The sequence below is a fragment of the Haliotis rufescens genome, unplaced genomic scaffold, assembly GCF_023055435.1.
Source record: "Haliotis rufescens isolate VD_foot unplaced genomic scaffold, xgHalRufe1.0.p SCAF_19, whole genome shotgun sequence".
Lineage (NCBI taxonomy): Eukaryota > Metazoa > Mollusca > Gastropoda > Lepetellida > Haliotidae > Haliotis > Haliotis rufescens.
The window spans coordinates 17,661,099-17,685,375 of NW_025963879.1; the positions used below are offsets into that span (position 1 = coordinate 17,661,099).

General features: G+C 44.6%; 1 protein-coding gene across 1 annotated transcript in view; it reads right to left on the minus strand.

The window, feature by feature from the left end:
- LOC124137554 overlaps nucleotides 1-24,277 on the minus strand; it is a 49,412-nt gene that overhangs the window by 6,067 nt on the left and 19,068 nt on the right. The window contains exons 15-31 of the mRNA XM_048398947.1: nucleotides 24,016-24,133; nucleotides 22,201-22,340; nucleotides 21,267-21,381; nucleotides 20,471-20,610; nucleotides 19,348-19,476; nucleotides 18,842-18,868; nucleotides 17,120-17,234; nucleotides 15,712-15,929; nucleotides 14,797-14,911; nucleotides 13,243-13,484; nucleotides 12,338-12,452; nucleotides 9,616-9,764; nucleotides 8,971-9,085; nucleotides 7,824-8,026; nucleotides 4,654-4,768; nucleotides 1,915-2,123; nucleotides 734-880 (exon numbers count right to left, since the gene is read on the minus strand). Of these exons, the coding sequence (XP_048254904.1) occupies nucleotides 734-880; nucleotides 1,915-2,123; nucleotides 4,654-4,768; nucleotides 7,824-8,026; nucleotides 8,971-9,085; nucleotides 9,616-9,764; nucleotides 12,338-12,452; nucleotides 13,243-13,484; nucleotides 14,797-14,911; nucleotides 15,712-15,929; nucleotides 17,120-17,234; nucleotides 18,842-18,868; nucleotides 19,348-19,476; nucleotides 20,471-20,610; nucleotides 21,267-21,381; nucleotides 22,201-22,340; nucleotides 24,016-24,133 (2,412 nt within the window). The remainder of the gene's footprint in view (nucleotides 1-733; nucleotides 881-1,914; nucleotides 2,124-4,653; nucleotides 4,769-7,823; nucleotides 8,027-8,970; nucleotides 9,086-9,615; nucleotides 9,765-12,337; nucleotides 12,453-13,242; nucleotides 13,485-14,796; nucleotides 14,912-15,711; nucleotides 15,930-17,119; nucleotides 17,235-18,841; nucleotides 18,869-19,347; nucleotides 19,477-20,470; nucleotides 20,611-21,266; nucleotides 21,382-22,200; nucleotides 22,341-24,015; nucleotides 24,134-24,277) is intronic.

Sequence of the window (24,277 nt, forward strand, 5' to 3'; positions counted from 1 at the left end):
ATTTATTATGTGGCAGGAATATTGCTGAGTGCGGCGTTCAACAACAAACAGACAAATACATACGTTACTGAAATAACTTAAATACATTCTTTTGCAATTCGTTTGAGGTAAGCATTATTTCGGTCATAAATTGACTGGACTAAACCGGGCTACCTATGGACGTCAATCGGGTCCGCTCGGCCTATTCCGCCAACTAATACCTCGGACAGTAATGGCGTAGTAATGGCGTAGTGATACTGCATGAATTCACTCAAACTGGGTTACGACAGTTCCCGTCGCATATAGTTCTTGTAACATGTGTGCGTGTGTGTGTATGGCTGGACTAATGCCGATTTATAGTGCTAGCCCACTGAGATACCATGCCGCAGTTTAACATGAATACCCCACTCAGACACAGTATACTGACTCCGAGCCGACCAGTCCTTGCTTTAGCCCCTTAATGCCAAGTGCCAGGCAGGGTAACAACAAATACCATATGTTAACGTCTTTTGGTATGACGCGGCCGGGGATCGAACCCACAACCGCTCTTCGGACTGACGCTTTATCAACTAGACAACTGAAATCCATATCGTACTTCCGATTTTTCGCTCCTGGCAGACGCTCTACCACAAGACCACGGTCTCCGTGTTAACAAAGGGACATTACTCCGGCCCATAAATCGTCAACCTGGAATTTGTTAATCCTAACTATGTACTGGAATTACGTGCGGATAGTTTCAGTGAGAGGAGTTTACCTGCTCCGCCGCCGCAGTAGCCGCAGTATTTGGGACAGTTGAACTTGGCCCAGGAGGCATACTCCCCAACACAGTTGTCCTTGGGGTACTCGTTGCAGTTGGGGATCTCGTCCTTACAGCTGAGGGGGTTCGGGGACGTCTTTGTGCCTGTCATATACATAAAATATATATAATGGCTATTGCTATTGCGATAAACCAATCCAATAAACTTGGTATCACGATCCGATAAATATTCAAATGAGGTTAACTAGCGGGAACTTCTTTTAATCTCCATACATAAATTCAATATCTTTCCTAATTTATTATTTACAAAATGCGTCCCCCACCCCAAATTAATAAATTAAAAAAAAAAAAAAAAAAAAAAAAAAAAATAATAATAATAAATTAAAAAAAATAAAAAAAATAAAAAAATAAATAAATAAATAAATAAATAAATAAATAAATAAATAAATAGAAATTAGGGGTTTTCCGATATATGGCACCATGTGAAGCACATATGACTCGAATCACAGTAAAAAAAGTGTAGGTTTCCGTCTTCCGGTTACCTTCCCATTTTGGATCCGGCCCGGAAACCTTCCGGAAACCTTCCAGATACCTTCAGCAACCTTACATTTTCTTGGTTATTTTCAAATATTGTTTTATGTGTTTCACACTTAATTGAACAAAATGCTACCCCCAAATTTTGACATTTTTTTAAAGGTTTCCGGAAGGTATCCGGGCCGGCTCTAAAGTGGGAAAGCATCCGGAAGGTTTCCGGAAGACGGAAGCCTACACTTTTTTGCTGTGAGTGAGAGAGTCTGTATGGATTTACGCTGCTTTCAGCAATATTCCAGCAATATCACGGCGGGGGGACACCAAAAATGGGCTTCACACAGTGTGCCAATGTGGAGAATCGACCCCGGGCCTTCGGCGTGACGAGCGAACACTTTAACCAGTGGACAAACACACCGCACATTTATGACTGGGATTCGTCCCTGATTTACATAATATGCACGATTACTGCAAAGATACCTTTTTAAAAGAAATTTATAAAACAGTTTTCGTCATCTTTGCCTACATTAATTTGTTTTGATATTCAAAAAAGGATCAGGCAACGATTAATACACGTTTCATATGGAAGAATGTTTCTCCTACAGCAGAAGCGACCATGCTTGAGTAAAAGGCAACTAACGGGATCTTACCGCAGAAACCGCAGAACTTGGCACAGTTGGTCTTTGCCCAGGCTGTGTAGGGGTCGCGGCAGGAATAGTCACCGTACAGGTAGCAGTCTGCCTTCTTGTCCACACAACCCCCCTGGGAGGGCGGGGCACATTCAGCCTTCTGGCAGCATCTGTCGTTGACATCTGGGATGAGGACGCAGCCGGCGGGGAGAGAGGCATAACGCTGGCACCTGAAGGAGAAACATGGAAGTGGTGAAGTTAAAGAAGTACGTATATCCCCTGGAACTATAGATAACTTCCGAATATAACCAACCCTTGTAGAATTTAAATAACCGAGCTGGCAACACGATCTGGAAAAGTATTGGCCTCTAACAGAGTTATATCCCTTTGGCGTGTTTGGGTTCGGAGATAGTGGATGTAAATCTGGTAACCTGCTGGATTATAATTCCTTGTTTGTTGGTTGGTTTGTTTGTTTAACGCCACACTCAGCAATATTCCAGCTATATGACGACGGTCTGTTAATAATCGAGTCTGGACCAGACAACCCAGTGATTGACATCATGAGCATCGATCCACGCAATTGAGATATGATGACATTCATCAACCAAGTCAGCGAGCCTGACCACCCGATCCCGTTAGTCGTCTCTTACGACAAGCACAGTCGCCTTTTATGGCAAGTATGGGTTGCCGAAGACCTGTTCTATCCCGGATCTTCCCGGATGTATATAAGTTCTAGTCTGTCAGCATAATAACACCTGTCTATGTTGTTAAATAGATATAAACGTTAACTTGCGTCACGTCAGTGAGTGAGTGAGTTTGGTTTAACGCCGCTTTAAACAGTATTTCAGTTATATCACTGAGTGTCAGCTTAATACAGTAAACCCGAAGTGATGCATGTCTCAGACGTTTACCGGTTATGTGAAACCCACGAGCAGGGATATGGTGCTGCCAAACCTAGAAACATATTTGGGGCGAACCGGGGTTCGAACCCACACTCATAGGTTGAAATCCGACTAATACAGTATTATATGATTGGTAGATTACTGACGCCTGGCATTTATATCTGTTGTGTATTAAAATGGTCTTTCCACAACGACGATGATTCACCAACATTTAGGCTTTTAACTATGGCAATGTCCGATAGGGTGACGTGATCAAATAACGTCAGTAAGGGCGGGGTCAGCCGGACGTCAAGACATGGTATAAAACAAATATATCGTGGTCAAATATATTAATGTCCGGAAAACGTTATATTGAAGTAAATAGTCTAAATAAAGCCTCGACTTGATCGAATACTTTTAATATGATTTTGTGTTTTGAATCAATGTTGTTTAACGCCGCAAAACATATACCAGCGGTAAATACATGGCTCTAGGAAATAGAATCCATTCGTTGATAATTTGAGCAACGTCACACGCAGTCTGAGTACGACGGCACGCAAGCAACCAGGGCCCCGTTCCACAAAACGATCTTAGCGTTACGATGATCGTAACTCCCATACTTTAACATGGAATTACGACAGTTGTAGAGCTAAGATGATCGTCACTCCCATACTGTAACATAGGATTATGACAGTCGTAGCGTTACGATGATCGTAACTCCCATACTTTAACATAGGATTATGACAACCGTAGAGCTAAGATGATCGTAACTCCCATACTTTAACATAGGATTATGACAGTCGTAGAGCTAAGATGATCGTAACTCCCATACTTTAACATAGGATTATGACAGTCGTAGAGCTAAGATGATCGTAACTCCCATACTTTAACATAGGATTATGACAGTCGTAGAGCTAAGATGATCGTAACTCCCATACTTTAACATGGAATTACGACAGTCGTAGCGCTAAGATGATCGTAGCTCCCATACTGTAACATAGGATTATGACAGTCGTAGAGCTAAGATGATCGTAATTCGAATGCTTTAACATGGAATTACGACAGTCGTAGCGCTAAGATGATCGTCACTCCCATACTGTAACATAGGATTATGACAGTCGTAGCGTTACGATGATCGTAACTCCCATACTTTAACATAGGATTATGAAAACCGTAGAGCTAAGATGATCGTAGCTCCCATACTTTAACATAGGATTATGACAGTCGTAGAGCTAAGATGATCGTAACTCCCATACTTTAACATAGGATTATGACAGTCGTAGAGCTAAGATGATCGTAACTCCCATACTTTAACATAGGATTATGACAGTCGTAGCGTTACGATGATCGTAGCTCCCATACTGTAACATAGGATTATGACAGTCGTAGCGCTAAGATGATCGTAACTCCTATACTGTAACATAGGAATACGACAGTTGTAGAGCTAAGATGATCGTAACTCCCATACTGTAACATAGGATTATGACAGTTGCAGCGCTAAGATGATCGTCACTCCCATACTGTAACATAGGATTACGACAGTTGTAGAGCTAAGATGATCGTAACTCCCATACTTTAACATAGGATTATGACAGTTGTAGCGCTAAGATGATCGTTACTCCCATACTGTAACATGGAATAACGAGTGTTGTAGCGCTAAGATGATCGTAACTCCCATACTGTAACATAGGATTATGACAGTTGTAGCGCTAAGATGATCGTTACTCCTATACTTTAACATGGAATTACGACAGTTGAAGCGCTAAGATGATCGTAACTCGAATGCTTTAATATATGATTACGACAGTCGTACCGCTAAGATCGCTTTGTGGAACGGGGCTCTGATCTTAACGGGTACCACGAAGGATCGTGTGCCTACCTGTCGGTACACCTGTACTTGCCGGACTTGGCGTCGAGACACTCACAGTCCAGACTGCAACCGTCCTGCCAGGTGTCTCCCTGACTGTGGATCTGGCCCTTGTAGATGCACGCATCTGAACGTACGAAGAGCAAGGTAAAGGATCGTCCTCGTGAACTTTCAATCACAGTGAATGCAGATAAAAACCTTATACCAGCTTCATGAGCATTCAGTTGAAACATGTCAATAGGGTCATTTATATTAGGTACTGAGGATAAGAGTGAGTGAGCGAGTGAATATGGTTTTACGCTGCTTTTAGCAATATTCCAGCAATATCGCGGCGGGGGACACCAAAAGTTGGCTTCACAAATTGTACCCATTTCGGGAATCGAACCCGGGTCTTCGGCGTGACGAGCGAACGCTTTAACCACTAGGCTACCCGACCGCCCCCTGAGGACAAGATGATATCTAATGACTATAAACCGGATTGCATGTTCACATAACACACAATATGACATAACTCGAAACTCGACATAAAATGTTGAGTAAAAAAAAACTATGTTAAACGGAGAAAGGTAAGGATATAACTAACTTACACCTCACTCTTGGCGAGTAAACATGTATTTATATATCTGTTTCACTTTAATGTCATATCACAATTGACAAAAGTGACTGAAACGGAAATAAAATATTTACACATTTCCCTCAATACATAAGCATAAATAAGTTTCCAATTTTCCTTCCTCCACGTGGCCCCGGCGAGGAGATTGTTTCACTCATTCCGGGGCACAACTTTATCCATTAAGCCCCGGGTCAAAGCTTCATCCACTCCGCCCGGGTCAAAGCTTCATCCACTCCGCCCAGGTCAAGGCTTCATCCACTATGCCCGGGTCACAGCTTCATCCACTCTGCCCGGGTCACAGCTTCATCCACTCCGCCCAGGTCAAGGCTTCATCCATATAGCCCTAGGTCATCCATTTAGCCACGGGGCACAGCTTCATCCACTCCGCCAAGGTCAAGGCTTCATCCATATAGCCCTAGGTCATCCATTTAGCCACGGGGCACAGCTTCATCCACTCCGCCCAGGTCACAGCTTCATCCACTCCGCCCGGGACAAAGCTTCATCCATTTAGCCCCAGGTCACAGCTTCATCCACTCCGCCCAGGCCACAGCTTCATCCACTCCGCCCAGGTCAAAGCTTCATCCACTCCGCCCGGGTCAAAGCTTCATCCATTTAGCCCCAGGTCACAGCTTCATCAAATCCGCCCAGGTCAAGGCTTCATCCACTCCGCCCAGGTCAAGGCTTCATCCATATAGCCCTAGGTCATCCATTTAGCCACGGAGCACAGCTTCATCCACTCCGCCCAGGTCAAGGCTTCATCCACTCCGCCCAGGTCAAGGCTTCATCCATATAGCCCTAGGTCATCCATTTAGCCACGGGGCACAGCTTCATCCACTCCGCCAAGGTCAAGGCTTCATCCATATAGCCCTAGGTCATCCATTTAGCCACGGGGCACAGCTTCATCCACTCCGCCCAGGTCACAGCTTCATCCACTCCGCCCGGGACAAAGCTTCATCCATTTAGCCCCAGGTCACAGCTTCATCCACTCCGCCCAGGCCACAGCTTCATCCACTCCGCCCAGGTCAAAGCTTCATCCACTCCGCCCGGGTCAAAGCTTCATCCATTTAGCCCCAGGTCACAGCTTCATCAAATCCGCCCAGGTCAAGGCTTCATCCACTCCGCCCAGGTCAAGGCTTCATCCATATAGCCCTAGGTCATCCATTTAGCCACGGAGCACAGCTTCATCCACACTGCCCAGGTCAAGGCTTCATCCACTCCGCCCAGGTCAAGGCTTCATCCACTCCGCCCAGGTCAAGGCTTCATCCATATAGCCCTAGGTCATCCATTTAACCACGGGTCACAGCTTCATCCACTCCGCCCAGGTCACAGCTTCATCCACTCTGCCCGGGTCACAGCTTCATCCACTCCGCCAAGGTCAAGGCTTCATCCATATAGCCCTAGGTCATCCATTGAGCCACGGGGCACAGCTTCATCCACTCCGCCCAGGTCACAGCTTCATCCACTCCGCCCGGGTCACAGCTTCATCCACTCCGCCCAGGTCACAGCTTCATCCACTCCGCCCAGGTCACAGCTTCATCCACTCCGCCCGGGTCAAAGCTTCATCCATTTAGCCCCAGGTCACAGCTTCATCCACTCCGCCCAGGCCACAGCTTCATCCACTCCGCCCAGGTCAAAGCTTCATCCACTCCGCCCGGGTCAAAGCTTCATCCATTTAGCCCCAGGTCACAGCTTCATCAAATCCGCCCAGGTCAAGGCTTCATTTACTCCGCCCAGGTCAAGGCTTCATCCACTCCGCCCAGGTCAAGGCTTCATCCATATAGCCCTTGGTCATCCATTTAACCACGGAACACAGCTTCATCCACTCCGCCCGGGTCACAGCTTCATCCTCTCCGCCCAGGTCTCAACTTCATCCACTCCGCCCGGGTCACAGCTTCATCCACTCTGCCCAGGTCAAAGCTTCATCCATTTAGACCCAGATCACAGCTTCATCCATTTAGCCCCGGTCACAGCTTCATCCATTTAGCCCCGGTCACAGCTTCATCCATTTAGCACCGGATCACAGCTTTATCCACTCCGCCCGTGTCAAAGCTTCAACCACTCAGGCCAAGTCACAGCTTCATCCATTTAGCCCCGGGGCACAGCTTCATCTCCTCCACTCGACACATATTCTTCCTCTCAACCCAGAGGCCCAGAGGCACAGCGGTAATGGAAGTTAATTAATAGTCACAAGGTTTGAAATATTCTTAATATAGCAACAGGTGTATCGGGCAATAAGCCTACCGGAAACCATGGCATCGAGATCGGATGTTGGGTACAATTAGCAACACACAGTGCTGACATATTTATCGACACACGGCAGGACATATATAGATAAATCGACACCAGGTGTTGATAGATTCGGATACCTTAATAACTGTTTACCTTGACAGAGACCAGTAGTGGGTAAACTTGGGGTTCTGGGACACTCCCTACCTAAGTTATCCCTCTGGGAAAATGGTCCCTTCACAATCCGTAGTGTTTTATCATAACATTCTCACTCTTATTGTTTCTGCGTCAATATTAGATCATTCTGCTATTGCCAGCGCATGCGCAGTAGTGCTGCAGTCACCTCTGTATCCGACCTGAGAGGGCAGGTTGGTGCCAGGGGGGCGTCCATAGCCGGTGAAGGAACCGAGGAAACCCAGAGGCTGGATGGAGCCGGTGCCGGTGCCCTGGTTGGCGGAGTCGCATTCTGGAACCTTGCAGCACTGGGGGTCTCTCTGATCAGGCACCAACTTGCAACCAAGAGGCACGTTGGTGAAACTTGGACACCTGCAACCGATCCATTATCATTATGATTGGGCATCATTTTATTTTCGGGATTAAGGTGGAGTATGGTGTTGGTGTGGGGGTCTAATAAAATAAAACCAAGTCCATGTTTTACTAAGGCAAGCAGATGTCCATGTAAGAGAGCCTGCGTGAAATTCACACTGTCCATGCAAACAAATGAGACCTGGAGAGTTTGTGGACACATCTCAGTACAGATTATCGCTTTTAGCAATATTCAAGCAATATCACGGCGGGGGACACCAGAAATGGGCTTCACACATTGTACCCATGTCGGGAATCGAACCCGGATCTTCGGCGTGACGAGCGAACGCTTTAATCAATGGGCTACCCGACCGCCCTTATGGGACGTGAAGATCCGGGTTAGAATAGGTCTTCAGCAACCAATGCTTGCCGTAAAAGGCGACTAACGGGATCGGGTGGTCAGGCTCACTGACTTGGTTGATGCATGTCATCGTATCCCAATTGCGTTGAGCGATGCTCATGGCGTCAGTCACTGGTTTGTCTGGTCCAGATTATTTACAGACCGCCGTCATATAGCTGGAATAGTGCTGAGTGCGGCGTTAAACAACAAACAAACAAACAGTACAGATTATCGGTTATCTGAACTCATCCTACAGATACCTGTACCTTTGTCGTATACAATAATATATACTAATACTGATACTAATATACTGCTCCACAGTTGATAGGGATATTTTATTTCATATCTGATTATCCCTACCAAAAAACTTAAGTATAACAAAACGGTACAGTCTTTAAACATTTTTTAGTAGGATGCCGCCAGAGGATCGAATCACCGACCTTCTGCTCCTCGGCAGGCCCCTCCAACACACAATGAAGGTGGTTCGATTCTTTGGAAAATACTGATCGATAAATTCCTTGACCTGCAATGGTGGAGTTACTGGTACAGGTGAGAACTGTCCTACCTGTCCGTGCACTGGTGGTAGTTGTTCTTAGCATCCTCGCATCTGCAGGTGAGAGTGCAACCGTCGCTCCATTGCTCGCCCTGGCGGTAGTACAGGCCCTTGTACACACAGTAGTCTGAAACACACAGCACATTGAAAAGAAATAATATAATAATCATATAAGCATATTAAATTTAACATCGACACTCCTCTCATTGCTAGAGACCGCCTCCGTGGTCTAATGGTAGAGCGTCCGCCCGGAGAGCGGAAGGTCCGGGGTTCAATCCCCAATCGCGTCATACCAAAAGACGTTAAAAGATGGTACTTGTTGTTACCCTGTCTGGCGCTCGGCATTAAGGGGCTAAAACAAGGACTGGTCGGCTCGGAGTCAGTATATTGTGTCTGAGTGGGGTATTCATGTTGAACTGCGGCATGGTATCTCAGTGAGCTAGCACTATAAATCGGCCTCAGTCCGGACCAGTACAAGCAGCCACACTCACACGTGCATGCACGTCGCTATATAAGTGCAATAATCTTGGACGCGACGTGAAACCCCATTTCACCTCACCTCATTGCTAGCATGTGATATGCGCTGCATGGAGTCAAGGTATACCTAACCGGAAATCAAGCATCAGTACTTCGTGATCATTATTACCAGATACTTACCCACGCCCGGCTGGGGGGTGGTGACGGCGAACAAAGGTTTGGGCGTGGTCGCCTGCTGGGCAAAGTTGCATTGATAGGTCTTGCAGCAGCTGTCATTTGGGTCCGTTATCAGTGAACACTGGGCTGGGAGGTTCTGGAACTGTGGGCACCTGGAACACACGCACATGTTACCATGGAAACATGGACAAACTTGACACAAACACATACATGCCCGTCTTTAGTTTCGGATCAAATTTCGGATTAATGCGGATTTAAAATGTTTGAGACACAAGAACCATTTTACCTGCTTAATTTACTAGTTATTAAATTTAATATAATTATTATTATTAGAATAAAGCTTTGCCAAGAGTTGAAGAGTTGTTTTGTTTTGTTTACTGATTTCCTCTGCCGTCAGCGATATCCAACTCTATCATGCCAACTCTATCATGCCAACTCTATCAGGCCAACTCTATCAGGCCAACTCTATCATGCCAACTCTATCATGCCAACTCTATCATGCCAACTCTATCAGGCCAACTCTATCATGCCAACTCTATCAGGCCAACTCTATCAGGCCAACTCTATCATGCCAACTCTATCAGGCCAACTCTATCAGGCCAACTCTATCATGCCAACTCTATCAGGCCAACTCTATCAGGCCAACTCTATCATGCCAACTCTATCAGGCCAACTCTATCATGCCAACTCTATCAGGCCAACTCTATCAGGCCAACTCTATCATGCCAACTCTATCAGGCCAACTCTATCAGGCCAACTCTATCAGGCCAACTCTATCATGCCAACTCTATCAGGCCAACTCTATCAGGCCAACTCTATCAGGCCAACTCTATCAGGCCAACTCTATCATGCCAACTCTATCAGGCCAACTCTATCAGGCCAACTCTATCATGCCAACTCTATCAGGCCAACTCTATCAGGCCAACTCTATCATGCCAACTCTATCAGGCCAACTCTATCAGGCCAACTCTATCAGGCCAACTCTATCAGGCCAACTCTATCATGCCAACTCTATCATGCCAACTCTATCAGGCCAACTCTATCAGGCCAACTCTATCATGCCAACTCTATCAGGCCAACTCTATCAGGCCAACTCTATCATGCCAACTCTATCAGGCCAACTCTATCAGGCCAACTCTATCAGGCCAACTCTATCAGGCCAACTCTATCATGCCAACTCTATCAGGCCAACTCTATCAGGCCAACTCTATCATGCCAACTCTATCATGCCAACTCTATCAGGCCAACTCTATCATGCCAACTCTATCAGGCCAACTCTATCATGCCAACTCTATCAGGCCAACTCTATCAGGCCAACTCTATCATGCCAACTCTATCAGGCCAACTCTATCAGGCCAACTCTATCATGCCAACTCTATCAGGCCAACTCTATCAGGCCAACTCTATCAGGCCAACTCTATCATGCCAACTCTATCAGGCCAACTCTATCATGCCAACTCTATCAGGCCAACTCTATCATGCCAACTCTATCAGGCCAACTCTATCATGCCAACTCTATCATGCCAACTCTATCATGCCAACTCTATCAGGCCAACTCTATCAGGCCAACTCTATCATGCCAACTCTATCAGGCCAACTCTATCATGCCAACTCTATCAGGCCAACTCTATCATGCCAACTCTATCAGGCCAACTCTATCAGGCCAACTCTATCATGCCAACTCTATCATGCCAACTCTATCATGCCAACTCTATCATGCCAACTCTATCATGCCAACTCTATCAGGCCAACTCTATCATGCCAACTCTATCATGCCAACTCTATCATGCCAACTCTATCATGCCAACTCTATCATGCCAACTCTATCAGGCCAACTCTATCATGCCAACTCTATCAGGCCACGGCAGCTGCATGTAAGCAATCCGAGTTTGGGCAAGAGTTTCCAGTGGTTGATATTATGAGCAACGCCCCGGGTCGTCGGGGTACGATGACACACAACCAGCCAGGTCACCGAGCATGAGAACCATACGGACCTTCTCTGGTATTTCTTAGCCACCTGGATCTAATTTAGTATTTCTGAACCACTCGGATTGGTCTGGAATTCCTGAACCAACCGGATCTAGTCTAGTATTTCTGAACCGTCCAGATCTAGTCCAGTATTTCTGAACCACCAGGATCTAGTCCAGTTCTAAACCGCCCGGATCTAGTCTGCTATTTCTGAACCGCCCGGATCTTGTCTGGTATTCCTGAACCACCCTGATCTAGTCTGGTATTCCTGAACCGCCTGGATCTAGTCTGGTATTCCAGAACCACCCGGATCTAGTCTGGTATTCCTGAACCATCTGGGTCTAGTCTGGTATTCCTGACAAACCCGGATCTAGTCTGGTACTCCTGAACCACCCGGATCTAGTCTGGTATTCCTGAACGACCTGGGTTTAATCTGTTATTCCTGAACCACTCGGATCTAGTCTGGTATTCCAGAACCACCCGGATCTAGTCTGGTATTCCTGAACCACCTGGGTCTAGTCTGGTATTCCTGACAAACCCGGATCTAGTCTGGTATTCCTGAACCACCTACGTCTAGTCTGGTATTCCTGAACCACCCGGATCTAATCTGGTATTCCGGACAAACCCGGATCTAGTCTGGTATTCCTAACCGCCCGGATCTAGTCTGGTATTCCTGAACCACCCGGATCTAGTCTGGTATTCCTGACAAACCCGGATCTAGTCTGGTATTCCTGACAAACCCGGACCTAGTCCTGACCTGTCAGTGCACTTGTAGTATCCGGTGTTGCCGTCGATGCAGGCACACTTGTACTGGCATCCGTCCGCCCACGTCTGTCCAGCCTGGTACGTCTTGCCATGGTAGTGGCAGCCAGCTACAAACAGAGCAGGGTCATCCGTAATGGCCGAAGACCAGTGGTCAAGACGTCATTAAGAGTAAAACAAATATTTACGTTCGAGAAATGCTGGAGGGACGGTGTTAGCGTATCGCCGATTTAGACAGACGTGTAGTTCAATTTACGGCGTGGCAGCGTTAAGGCAGCATTCTACTGGCTGTGTAAAGTGAGTGAGTGAGTTGGGTTTAACGCCGCTTTTAACAGTATTCCAGTTATATCGCGGCGTGTCAGCTTAATGTGGAAGGAAAGCCCGAAGTGATGCAGGTCTCAGACGTTTACCACTTCGGTGAAACCCACGAACACGGGTATGGTGCTGACAAACCTAAAAACATAATTGTGACTGTGTCAAACGACTTAAATTCATTTAATTTATCGTTTGTGTAGTATCTGTCTAAACTTTAAAACGTTAACCCGTAACGAGACCATAGTGTCAAAGCAAAAATCACCGCTTACCGTAAAAGTTGAAAAAAAACGTGTTTCGCCTATTGGCGCTGTAAATCTGTTTTATATATGTCAGACATTATCGGACAATATTAAAACATTTATTTATTCCATTCAAATCGATAATTAAGTCGATGTGTACAGTTACAGACTGAGACTTCACGACTGATTTATTTATTTATTTATTTATTTATTTATTTATTTATTTATTTATTTTATTTTATTTGCAATTAATGTACATATAGGAGATTTATTTATTTATTTATTTATTTATTTATTTGCACTTAATGTACATACAGGAAATGTTGGGGCATTGGTATTGGTTTACCTGTGTTTCCCGTCAAAGGAGCCTGTGTCTGTCCCTGAATTGGTGGCAGTCCGGTTCCGGAGACTCCTGGTCCGTATCCTGATGGATAAACAGCGGGTCCATAGCCTGTGAATCCCGGGCCATACGTCGGGACTACTGTAGTTCCGGCCGGTGCGCCGCTGCAGTCTGGGAGTTGGCAGCATGGGTCGTTGGGCGTGTCTTTCAGAACGCATCCGCTTGGCAGACCCGTGAAGCTTGGGCATCTTCATTGGTCACAGAGAAGCAATCAATGTTATCAATGCCTCCGAAATTATTCTTATTAGTATCCAATATATGATGAGAAATAATTTTCAGTAATAATAAGTAATACTGAGTGACGTGACCCTTGAAGATCCGGGGTAGAATAGGTCTTCAGCAACCGATGCTTCCGTTAAAGGCTACATTGCTGGTCGTAAAAGGCGACTAACGGTATAGGCTGGTCAGGCTCGCTGACTTGGTTGATGCATGTCATCGATCCCAATTGCGTGGATCGATGCTCATGATGTCAATCACTGGATTGTGTGGTCAAGGCTCGATTAAACAACAAACAAACAAAAACAGATAAAACTGAGTGACGTTGCGTTACGTTCATATTGGATGAAATGAAATCATAATTATTTTAACTATATATACATGACATTGTATATTCCAAAACTGGCTTCAACAGGAGATATCGCTTAGGTGATATCACATACCATAACTCGCTCGAACTATCGCTACAGTGAAATTGCATCGCGATGCTTTGCAGGTCATCTCTTATCTGACACTGAAGCTGGTTAGCTGTAATTGTTACCCTGAAGATACTGTTTACAAAAGAAAGAATGATTTCGAATGATACATAGAGGTTATCACGCACATGTGTTTGGAGATGATAAGATCCTAATGGGAATAAACATTATATTTAGCGAGCCTTGGCGAGGTAAATACATAGTGTTTATTCCTAATACAGGTATGTACCACTCCAAACAAACAATCGTGATAACCTCTTTATTATATAATGTCGTTCTTCAATTCTGTGCTCGAAAAATCTGTTCCCATCTCTCACAAACATACCTTAACATTGCAAGTTTTCCTGGAATAAGCGCATTAATATTATATTCTTTCAGAAGGTAAGTGATGTGTCAGTCGGACAGTGACAACAGTCAATATAGTTCCAACTGAAACTGATTTCTTATACAGTGGCGTAACTACACTTAAGCTAAGCTACACTTGCAGACACAAATTGTTTCTACTTGCCTTTCGCGGCAATCCATCAGTTTGTCGGCTAGAGTAACTTCCCTTTATCAAATAAATTTATTAAATAATCGAGTCTGGACCAGACAGTCCAGTTATTGACATCATGAGCATCGATCCACGCAATTGGGATCGATGACATGCTTCAACCAAGTCAGCGAGCCTGACCACCCGATCCCGTGAGTCGCCTCATCGACAAGCATAGTCGCCTTTTACGGCAAGCATGGGTTGCTGAAGACCTATTCTACCCCGGAATCCTCACGGGTCAGTCGCAGTTCCGGACAACCCCAAGTGAGTGTTTACCTTGGCGAACAGGTGAATCTTCCTGAGACTCCGTCGTCACATGAACAGGAGTAATCACAACCATCCGTCCATCTCTGACCCTGTTTGTATAGTGTCCCCTGGTACATGCAGCCAGCTGAAATATACACACGAAACTACATGTAGACAGACATCGGAACATGCAGCCAGCTGAAATATACACACGAAACTACATGTAGACAGACATCGGAACATGCAGCCAGCTGAAATATACACACGAAACTACATGTAGACAGACATCGGAACATGCAATCAGTTGGAATATACACACGGAACTACATGTAGACAGACATCGGAACATGCAATCAGTTAAAATATACACACGGAACTACATGTACACAGACATCGGAACATGCAATCAGTTGAAATATACACACGGAACTACTCGTAGACAGACATCGGAACATGCAATCAGTTGAAATATACACACGGAACTACATGTGGACAGACATCGGAACATGCAATCAGTTGAAATATACACACGGAACTACATGTAAACAGACATCGGAACATGCAATCAGTTGAAATATACACACGGAACTACATGTGGACAGACATCGGAACATGCAATCAGTTGAAATATACACACGGAACTACATGTAGACAGACATCGGAACATGCAATCAGTTGAAATATACACACGGAACTACATGTAAACAGACATCGGAACATGCAATCAGTTGAAATATACACACGGAACTACATGTAAACAGACATCGGAACATGCAATCAGTTGAAATATACACACGGAACTACATCTCGACAGACATCGATATGGAGCGCATCAGAACGATGCCCCTTCTCATGCGTGTATCTATCTATAGGTGGTTACACATGGAACTTCACCAAGCGTCAACATTTTGTGTGAAAGGATGTCATGACGTTTATATTACCCACCGAGTTTCTGAGGAGCCAGGTATGGACGAGGGGTGGGCTGCTGTCCCGGACCGGGGGTAGGTTGATTCGGGAGGGTCGGGACGGGGTAGGCACCGAGAGACCCGGGGGTGGTGGACGAACCCACGAATGAACCAGTTTTACAGGTCATGACCTTGCAACACTGTCCCTTGGCCGTCTCCAGGGAGCACCCTGGAGGAATGTTGAAGTACTTGGGGCACCTGCAGGAGACGCGGAGTGTGAGCGAGTGACTGATATCAACGCTTCGTGTAATCAGATAAAGATATACTACTCAAAAGATGTTAGAGACTAGTAATACAACTGTTACTACTGATACGATAACTACTACTGCTTTTAATAGTTCTGTGGCTACTACTGTTGCTCCTACGACCACGGTTGCTCCTACAACTACAACTAGTACTACCACTACCACGCCTACAACTACAGATGCTACCAAATCTACCACTACTACTGCTTCTGTTTTACTGCTGCTACTACTTCTACTAGTATCCGTGACGATCTGGGTTAGAATATGGTTTAGCAACCCATGCTTGCCGTAAGAGGCGACAAACGGAACCGGGTGGTCAGGCTCGCTGACATGGTTGATGCATGTCAGCGTATCCAAATTGCGTGGATCGAAGCTCATGTCAATCACTGAATGTCTGGTCGAAACTCGATTATTTGCAGACCGCCGTCATACAGCTGGAATATTGCTGAGTGCGGCGTTAAACAACAAACAACAAACCACAGTTGCTCCTACACCTTTACAAGTAGTACTACGACCACCTCTACAACTACAGTTGCTACCAACACTTCCACTACTACTACTGCTTTTGTTTTACTGCTGCTGCTACTTCTACTACTACTACTACCACCACTACTACCACTACCACCACTACTACTACTACTACTACTACTACTACTACTACTACTACTACTACTACTACTACTACTACTACTACCACCACTACTACCACTACCACCACTACTACTACTACTACTACTACTACTACTACTACTACTACTACTACTACTACGATTGTTACTGCTACGACTACTATTTATAAATCTACTACTACTACTACTACTTTAACTGCTGTGACTACTGCTACTTCTATCAGTTAACTACTACTACTACTACTACTTTAACTGCTGTGACTACTGCTACTTCTACTAGTTAACTACTACTACTACTACCACTTTTCAAACCATAACTGAAGTACAGTAAACTACGGTTATAACGAACTCAAAGGGACTACTAATATTAGTTCGTTATAACCGTAGTTCGTTGTAAGCATATATACAGTATAACTACAGCAAATAATCAGGACCAAAAAAAGTAAGTTCGTTATATCCGTCAGTTCGTTATAAGCGTGTTCGTTATAACCGTAGTTTACTGTACTAGACTTACGCATTATTGCATCTGTAGTATCCGTATTTGGCGTTGTCACAGAAACACTCGCCGTTGCATCCGTCGGTCCACCGCTGCCCCTGGGTGTAGTTGTGTCCCTTGTACAGACAGAAGTCTGGAACAGAACACACAACGTCAGTACAATAGGGGGAGTCTATCTAGCACCCCTTCCACAGGCCAGCAAGATTCATCACATCTCATACAGTCAAGTTTCTTATTTCACTTGTTAACAGTCTGCGCATTCAGATCAACATATGCCATGAAATGTTCATTGTGAGGTGAGGTGAAATTGGGTTTATCGTCGCGTCCAAGATTATTGCACTTATATAGCGACGTGCATGCACGTGTGTGAGTGTGTGTGTGTGTGTGTGTGGCTGTTTGTACTAGACCGGACTGATGCCGATTTAAAGTGCTAGCCCACTGAGATACCATGCCGCAGTTTAACATGAATACACATATCAGACACAGTGTACTGACCAGTCCTTGTTTTAGCCCCTTAATGCCGAGCGCCAGACAGAGTACCATCTTTTAACGTCTTTTGGTATGACGCGGCCGGGGATCGAACCCCGAACCTTCCGCTCTCCGGGCGGACGCTCTACCACTAGACCACGGAGGCAACTATTTGCATATGCGTATTTATCCTCTGTGATTGTGTGGCTCTTTGTCCAGATATCGAAACTTTGGTCACTTTGATGTGTAGTGAGTGAGTTGGATTTAAAGCCGCTTTTAACAGTATTCAAGTTATATCGCGGCGTGTGTGGTTGGTGCGGGGGGAAAGCCCGAAGTGATGCAGGTCTTAGACGTTTGCAGAAGAAACCCCCGAGCACGGGTATTGTGCTGACAAACATGGAAATATAATCGGGGCGAACCGGGATTCGAACCACAATCATAGGTTTCTGACTTTCATGGGAAGAAACTCTGCACATCGAATTCTGGTGCCTAAGACCACTAGGACACCTGTGCCCCCACGTTGATATGTGATGATACGTACTCATACACCTCACTGTCGTCGTTTTAGTGGGATATCTCTGTGCAATTATTATGTGATACAATCAGTTAATCGCACTGACAGACTTCCATTATCATCACCTAGTCTGATTTCAATATTAGCGCGTTTGTTTATAATCAAGAGAAACGTTCGGTCACGTTATTTGAAAATTAGCTTGTAATGCCAAGCCATCAGTGCTCCAGGCAGTGAAGCCTTCTGAATTCTATGTACGTTTCAGAATCGAGACCGCGAACCTCTAAGACTTTTGTTTGTTTGTTGTTTAACGCCGCACTCAGCAATATTCCAGCTACATGTATATGACGGCGGTCTGTAAATAGTCGAGTCTGGACAATCCAGAGATTGACATCATGAGCATCGATCCACGCAATTGGGATACGATGACATGCATCAACCAAGTCACCGTGCCTGACCACCCGATCCCGTTAGTCGCCTCTTACGACAAGCATAGTGGCCTTTTACGGCATGGGTTGCTGAAGACCTATTCTACCCCGGATCTTAACGAGGCCTAACATCAATGAGAAAAACGTAGTCATTGAGTTTGGTTTTACGCCGTTTTGAATACCAGTTGAACCACCACGTGTCAGCTTGGCGTGATGGTCTCAGACGTTTATAACTTCAATGTAACCCGCGAGTACGGCATGGTGCTTACAAACCTAGGAACATAAGCGTATCAAATAAATGCTAATTTAAATCATATTCCAGTGGTTACTTACCATTTGGTCCAGGGAGATAGGCATCCACTGAAACAGTAAGAAATTTGTTTGGATGTCATGTCATAATTAGAGAATAACCAACGGGCTACGAAGAATCAGACATTCCTAATTACGAGTTTCGATTGGGTTATTCTATTTATAACACACTGACATTTCAAGAGGCAGTTAAGAAAAAACGTATGAAATGTCAACCTTACAGATAAATTTCACTGCCTTTTGTTCAGATGACGTAATTCGTGACGTCATGAACAATGGCCGACGTCGTGAACAATGAATAACGTATCGTACTTTCTAAAAAATGAAACACTGACGCCGTATGGCTTCAATTGACCAATCAGCATTGAGATATGCTAAAATCCACATATGGGAGTTTACCGTACTCACTATCACTCTTCTCTTCTCTTTTTTGTTTCATAAATTCATAACAGATTTTTTAAATAAATGAGAACGTCATGCCCATCTATAGTAATGCTGGGCATGAAGAGAACCCGCCATATTGTACTCACAACACAAGTTGCAGTGTTTGCGGCAGTTGTCCATAGCCCAGCGCTTATACTTGGTGCATGCGTCAGGAGCATATGAGTTGCAGTTGCTCTGAGTGTCCACACAAGGCCCCACGGTCGTCAACGGCATTTCTGTAATAAACGACAGAATAGCATTAGATGGGGATAATATATTAATGTCAGTGTCACGTTTAGGCGTTTACTCTTTAATACTTGCTTTGGGTGCCCAGACCGAACATTTCACAACATAATAAAACAATTTTTGTTCCAGTCGAATCTTTTCAGTGTGAGTGAGTGAGTGAGTTGGGTTTAACGCCGCTTTTAACAGTATTCCAGTTATATCACTGCGTGTGCTTAATGTGGGAGTAAAGCCCGAAGTGATCAGGTCTCTGACGTTTACCACTTCGGTGAAACCCACGAGCACGGGTATGGTGCTGAAAAACCTAATAACATAATTGTGGCGAACCAGGATTCGAGCCCACAATCATAGGTTTCTGGCGTGCCCAAGGGACGCAACTCTGCACAGCGAATCGCGGCGCCTAAGACGACTGGGCCACCCGTACCCCCCTGTGCAGTGTGAGGGCGATGGGATCGAATTGTGATAAAATTGTTCACTCCCCAAGCAGATGGTACGGGTTCGATTCCCATATGAGTACAATAAGTATGGTCCATTTGTTCCCGCCGTGATATTGCTAGAAGATTGCTCAAAGCGGCGTAAAACTATACTCAGTGGTTATCTTTGTTTGTTTGTTGTTTAACGCCACACTCAGCGGTATTCCAGCTATATGACGGCGGTCTGTAAATAATCGAGTCTGGACCAGACCATCCAGTGATTGACATCATGAGCATCGATCCACGCAATTGAAATACGATGACATGCATCAACCAAGTCAGCGAGCCTGACCACAGAATCCCGTTAGTCGCCTCTTACGACAAGCATAGTCGCCTTTTACGGCAATAATTGGTTGCTGAAGACCTATTCTACCCCGGATCTTCACGGTTCGGTTAATCTTTGATGTATCCCTTTGAGCTGACATTCCCAAGAAGAACTTGTCCCAGTTAACCAACTTAAACCTCCAAATTACCATTGACTGATTCATTTACAACAAATAATATAATAACTCACTATCTCCACTGCCACTGGTTGTTCCCTGGCCTGTGAAAGATCCCACCTGAGTGTTGAACTCGCAGTCGGGTTTGGCGCAACACTCGCCTGGTTTCGTTACCAATTTACAGCCTTTGGGGAGCTGGCCGTACTGGGCACAGCTGGAAAAAGACGCTTTGATGAAGAACAAAATGTCATAGTGTAAAAATATTATAACAAACACGGGGAATGATGTGTTTATTTGAGGGTAAGTGTGTACAGAGAGCTGTGGAAGTGACGTCATAGCCGCAATCAAGATCACTGACGTCACATGTTTGTGACATGGTAAGCATATTTCAGTGTTGGCTACGCCGTAATACAGCTGTAATATTTGTCTGCTGTGATATGTGTATATAATAAAGTATGATTCTGACGACTACGCCGTGATATAGCATTGACACTGACGACTACACCGTGATATAACATTGGTACTGATGACTATGCCGTGATATAACGTTGATACTGACGACCACGCCGTGATATAGCATTGATACTGACGACCACGCCGTGGTATAGCATTTATACTGACGTCTACGCCGTGACATAGTTATGATATAGGCGACCATGCATTGAAATACTTGCTATCATATAATACGCCGTGATATAGCTGGAATGATATTGACATCATGCTTTAGTACCAATGACCACACGCCTTGCTGTAACTATGGCAATTCCAGACAGCCGCGATATAATGTTGGTGACTACATCCACACATTCCATTCACTATCTCCGACAGTCCGGGTTGTCGTGTCGTGTTACTGAATACAATTGTACTTACACACTCTGGCAGGACCACAATCCGACCCCGGCGTCCTCGCACTTGCACTCGAACTCACATCCCACCTGCCAGGTCTGGCTCTGGTAGTACTGTTTGCCGCCGTATTCGCACACCTCTGTGAGGAAACAAACAGCGTCGGTCCATGTAAACAACCATATGCATCAGAACGTGTTGGGGGGAAGTCGGCAGTATACAGTTAGTTATAAAATATATTAAATCTCCATAGTTTGAATGTTATCTACGGAAGCCTTTAAGGGCCATTTGTTTTTTATATTTTGTATAATTTCAACTTAGAATCTTGAAATTTCAAGGTACATAAGTTTAAATTTCGAGATAATAAGTTGAAATTTCAAGTTAATATCTATGCCTGAGGGATGAGAGAGAGAGAGAGAGAGAGAGAGAGAGAGAGAGAGAGAGAGAGAGAGAGAGAGAGAGACTATGGGTAGTTTAATGTCTGTGTTATTGATGCACCGTCTCGTCACTTCTTTATCATGTCCATTTAACCCAGTATGTTCTTAAAATCTGTCGTTACATGTATAACTGGATATATATTCACAACACTCGAATGATGTATTTATAACTTAACTTTATAATTTATAACGTGAGTTGCAATAAGATGAACTCAATATGCCCTTATAACTCAATGAGCATCAATAACTGATTTGTGAACTTCGTGAAAACAAGATATAGACTCAAACTCGACATGTAACTAGCACAGCAAACTACTGTTATAACGAACTCAAAGGGACCACTAATTCTAGTTCGTAATAACCGTAGTTCGTTATAAGCATATATACAGTATATATACAACAAATGGCCGGGACTAAAAACTAAGCTCGTTATATCGATCAGTTCGTTATAAGCGTGTTCGTTATAAACGTAGTTTACTGTACTCGAATTGTAAGTTCTTCTGACGGTGCAACAAAATACTTACTGTTTCCGTTAAGATTGCCGACGTTCTGTCCGGATGTGGTCTCGTATTTCCCGTCGAAGTCACAGACCGGCTGTAGACAACAGGAGCTGTTCACCCTCACCAGGGTGCACTGAGGGGGGAGGTTGTAATAGGCGGGGCACCTGAACGACACCGAAACATGTCACTGAGTCAAACACTAGCTCAAACACTAGTTCAAACACTAGCACTAACACTAGCTCAAACACTAGCTCATACACGAGCTTCCTGGTCACAGAAATTGCAATTTTTTTCTTTTTAATAGAAACAAAGCTATTTTAACCAACATCTTCAACGCCACAGTCGTACATATATCTCTATTCAATGTCCCATTACCAACCACCCCTACCATCTATCCCGTGGGAGACTAGTTCAGATTTTGTCCCCAGCAACCTATGATTGTCTAGACGGCCATACAGACCCTGAAACCAATATATACAATATAGCCCATGTAAGTCTATAGTAGATGGCAAGTCCAGTCCAGATTACTGCAGTATCTGAAAATGAACAGAGCCTCATGGCTCCTTTTTATTATATTGTAATAAGATAATGTAACAACCGTAATCCGTAAAATATTTTATTTTAGAGACAGTGAACGTTATTTGTCCATTGATTGGCGTACGAGACTAAACGTTTGTTTGTTTTTGTTTAACGCCGCACTCAGCAATATTCCAGCTATACGACCGCGGTCTGTAATTAATCGACTCAGGACCAGACAATCAAGTGATTGATAATACGCGCATGATCAAACAAGTCAGCGAGCCTGACCACCTGATCCCGTTAGTCGCCTCTTACGACAAGCATAGTCACCTCTTACGGCAAGCATGGGTTGATGAAGACCTATTCTACCCCGGATCTTCACGGGTCTTGTTTTTTTTGTTAGAAATGGGTTTGTTGACATGGCAGATAGCGTGTCAATGTACCCCATTGGCGTCGATCGCTGTTCATCAATCACTGGTTTGTCTGGACTAAATTCGATTATATAAAAAAATAAAAGCGACAAAATCCTTTCCATATTTGTACGAAATCTCTGCTAAAATTCGTCATCGAGGTGGAATATGGATGATTGCAGGGGTAACTAAATTAACAAAGATATTCCATTTCCTGAATATCCAGCAGTGAGTGTTCAGTTGATAATTTAGGAATGAAAGAGTTTCATTGCTCTGAAGAAATCAACGAATTCATGTCAAATCTTGATTTGATCGGGTAAAAAGTTCAAAGCAGTGAAACGGACTTGTATCTCCGAATTGGCACTATGATGCCGACTTTGAGGGTACGGGTGATCAAGTCACCTAGGGCGCAGCAATTCGCGATCCCTAGATGCGTCCCTAGGCGTGATCGTGGTTTCGAATCCCAGATTCGCCCTGGTTATTTTTTTGGGTTTGTTAGCACCATGACCGTGTTAGTGTGTTTCACCTAATTGATAACATAAGTTGTAGCAGCATCACGAGGGGTTCATGGGGTTTCATGCGTCCCTCGTTAGGTTTTATACCACTAAAATATGCCATTGTGAAAGAATTAACACAAATTCAAAATTGATTGAAAACAGTGACTCGGAAAATGCATGTGGTATTTTGCTTTGAAGCGGGGTACGAGAGATTTATTCTGCCTCTGAGAAATCCACGTACAGCCTGTGTTGCTCGTGGCGGGGTATACGAGATTTATTCAACCGCTGAGAAATGTATTACCCTTCATTACACAGTATTTTATCAAGATCATGTGGACCAATCAGATCTCACCATTCTGACATTGAGGTATGATAGTTTTAATTATACATGTATGGAGGGTGTAGTATATTACCTGTTGTAGCAATTGTACTGTCCATGGGAGGCGTCGGTGCACTCACACTCGTACTCGCAGCCATCCTCCCACTTCTGGCCCTGCTTGTACTGGCTGCCCTTGTAGAAGCACGTGCCGACTGCAGAGGGGGTATAAAGGAAGGGTTAGTGGGAGCTGACAAAGGATGATCCTACTGGCCACTTAAAAAGGATGACGTTTATTTTTTAAAAGATTATGTTAGTAACTTTTTATTGATAAAGGGAGGTTTATACCTTACTGTTGA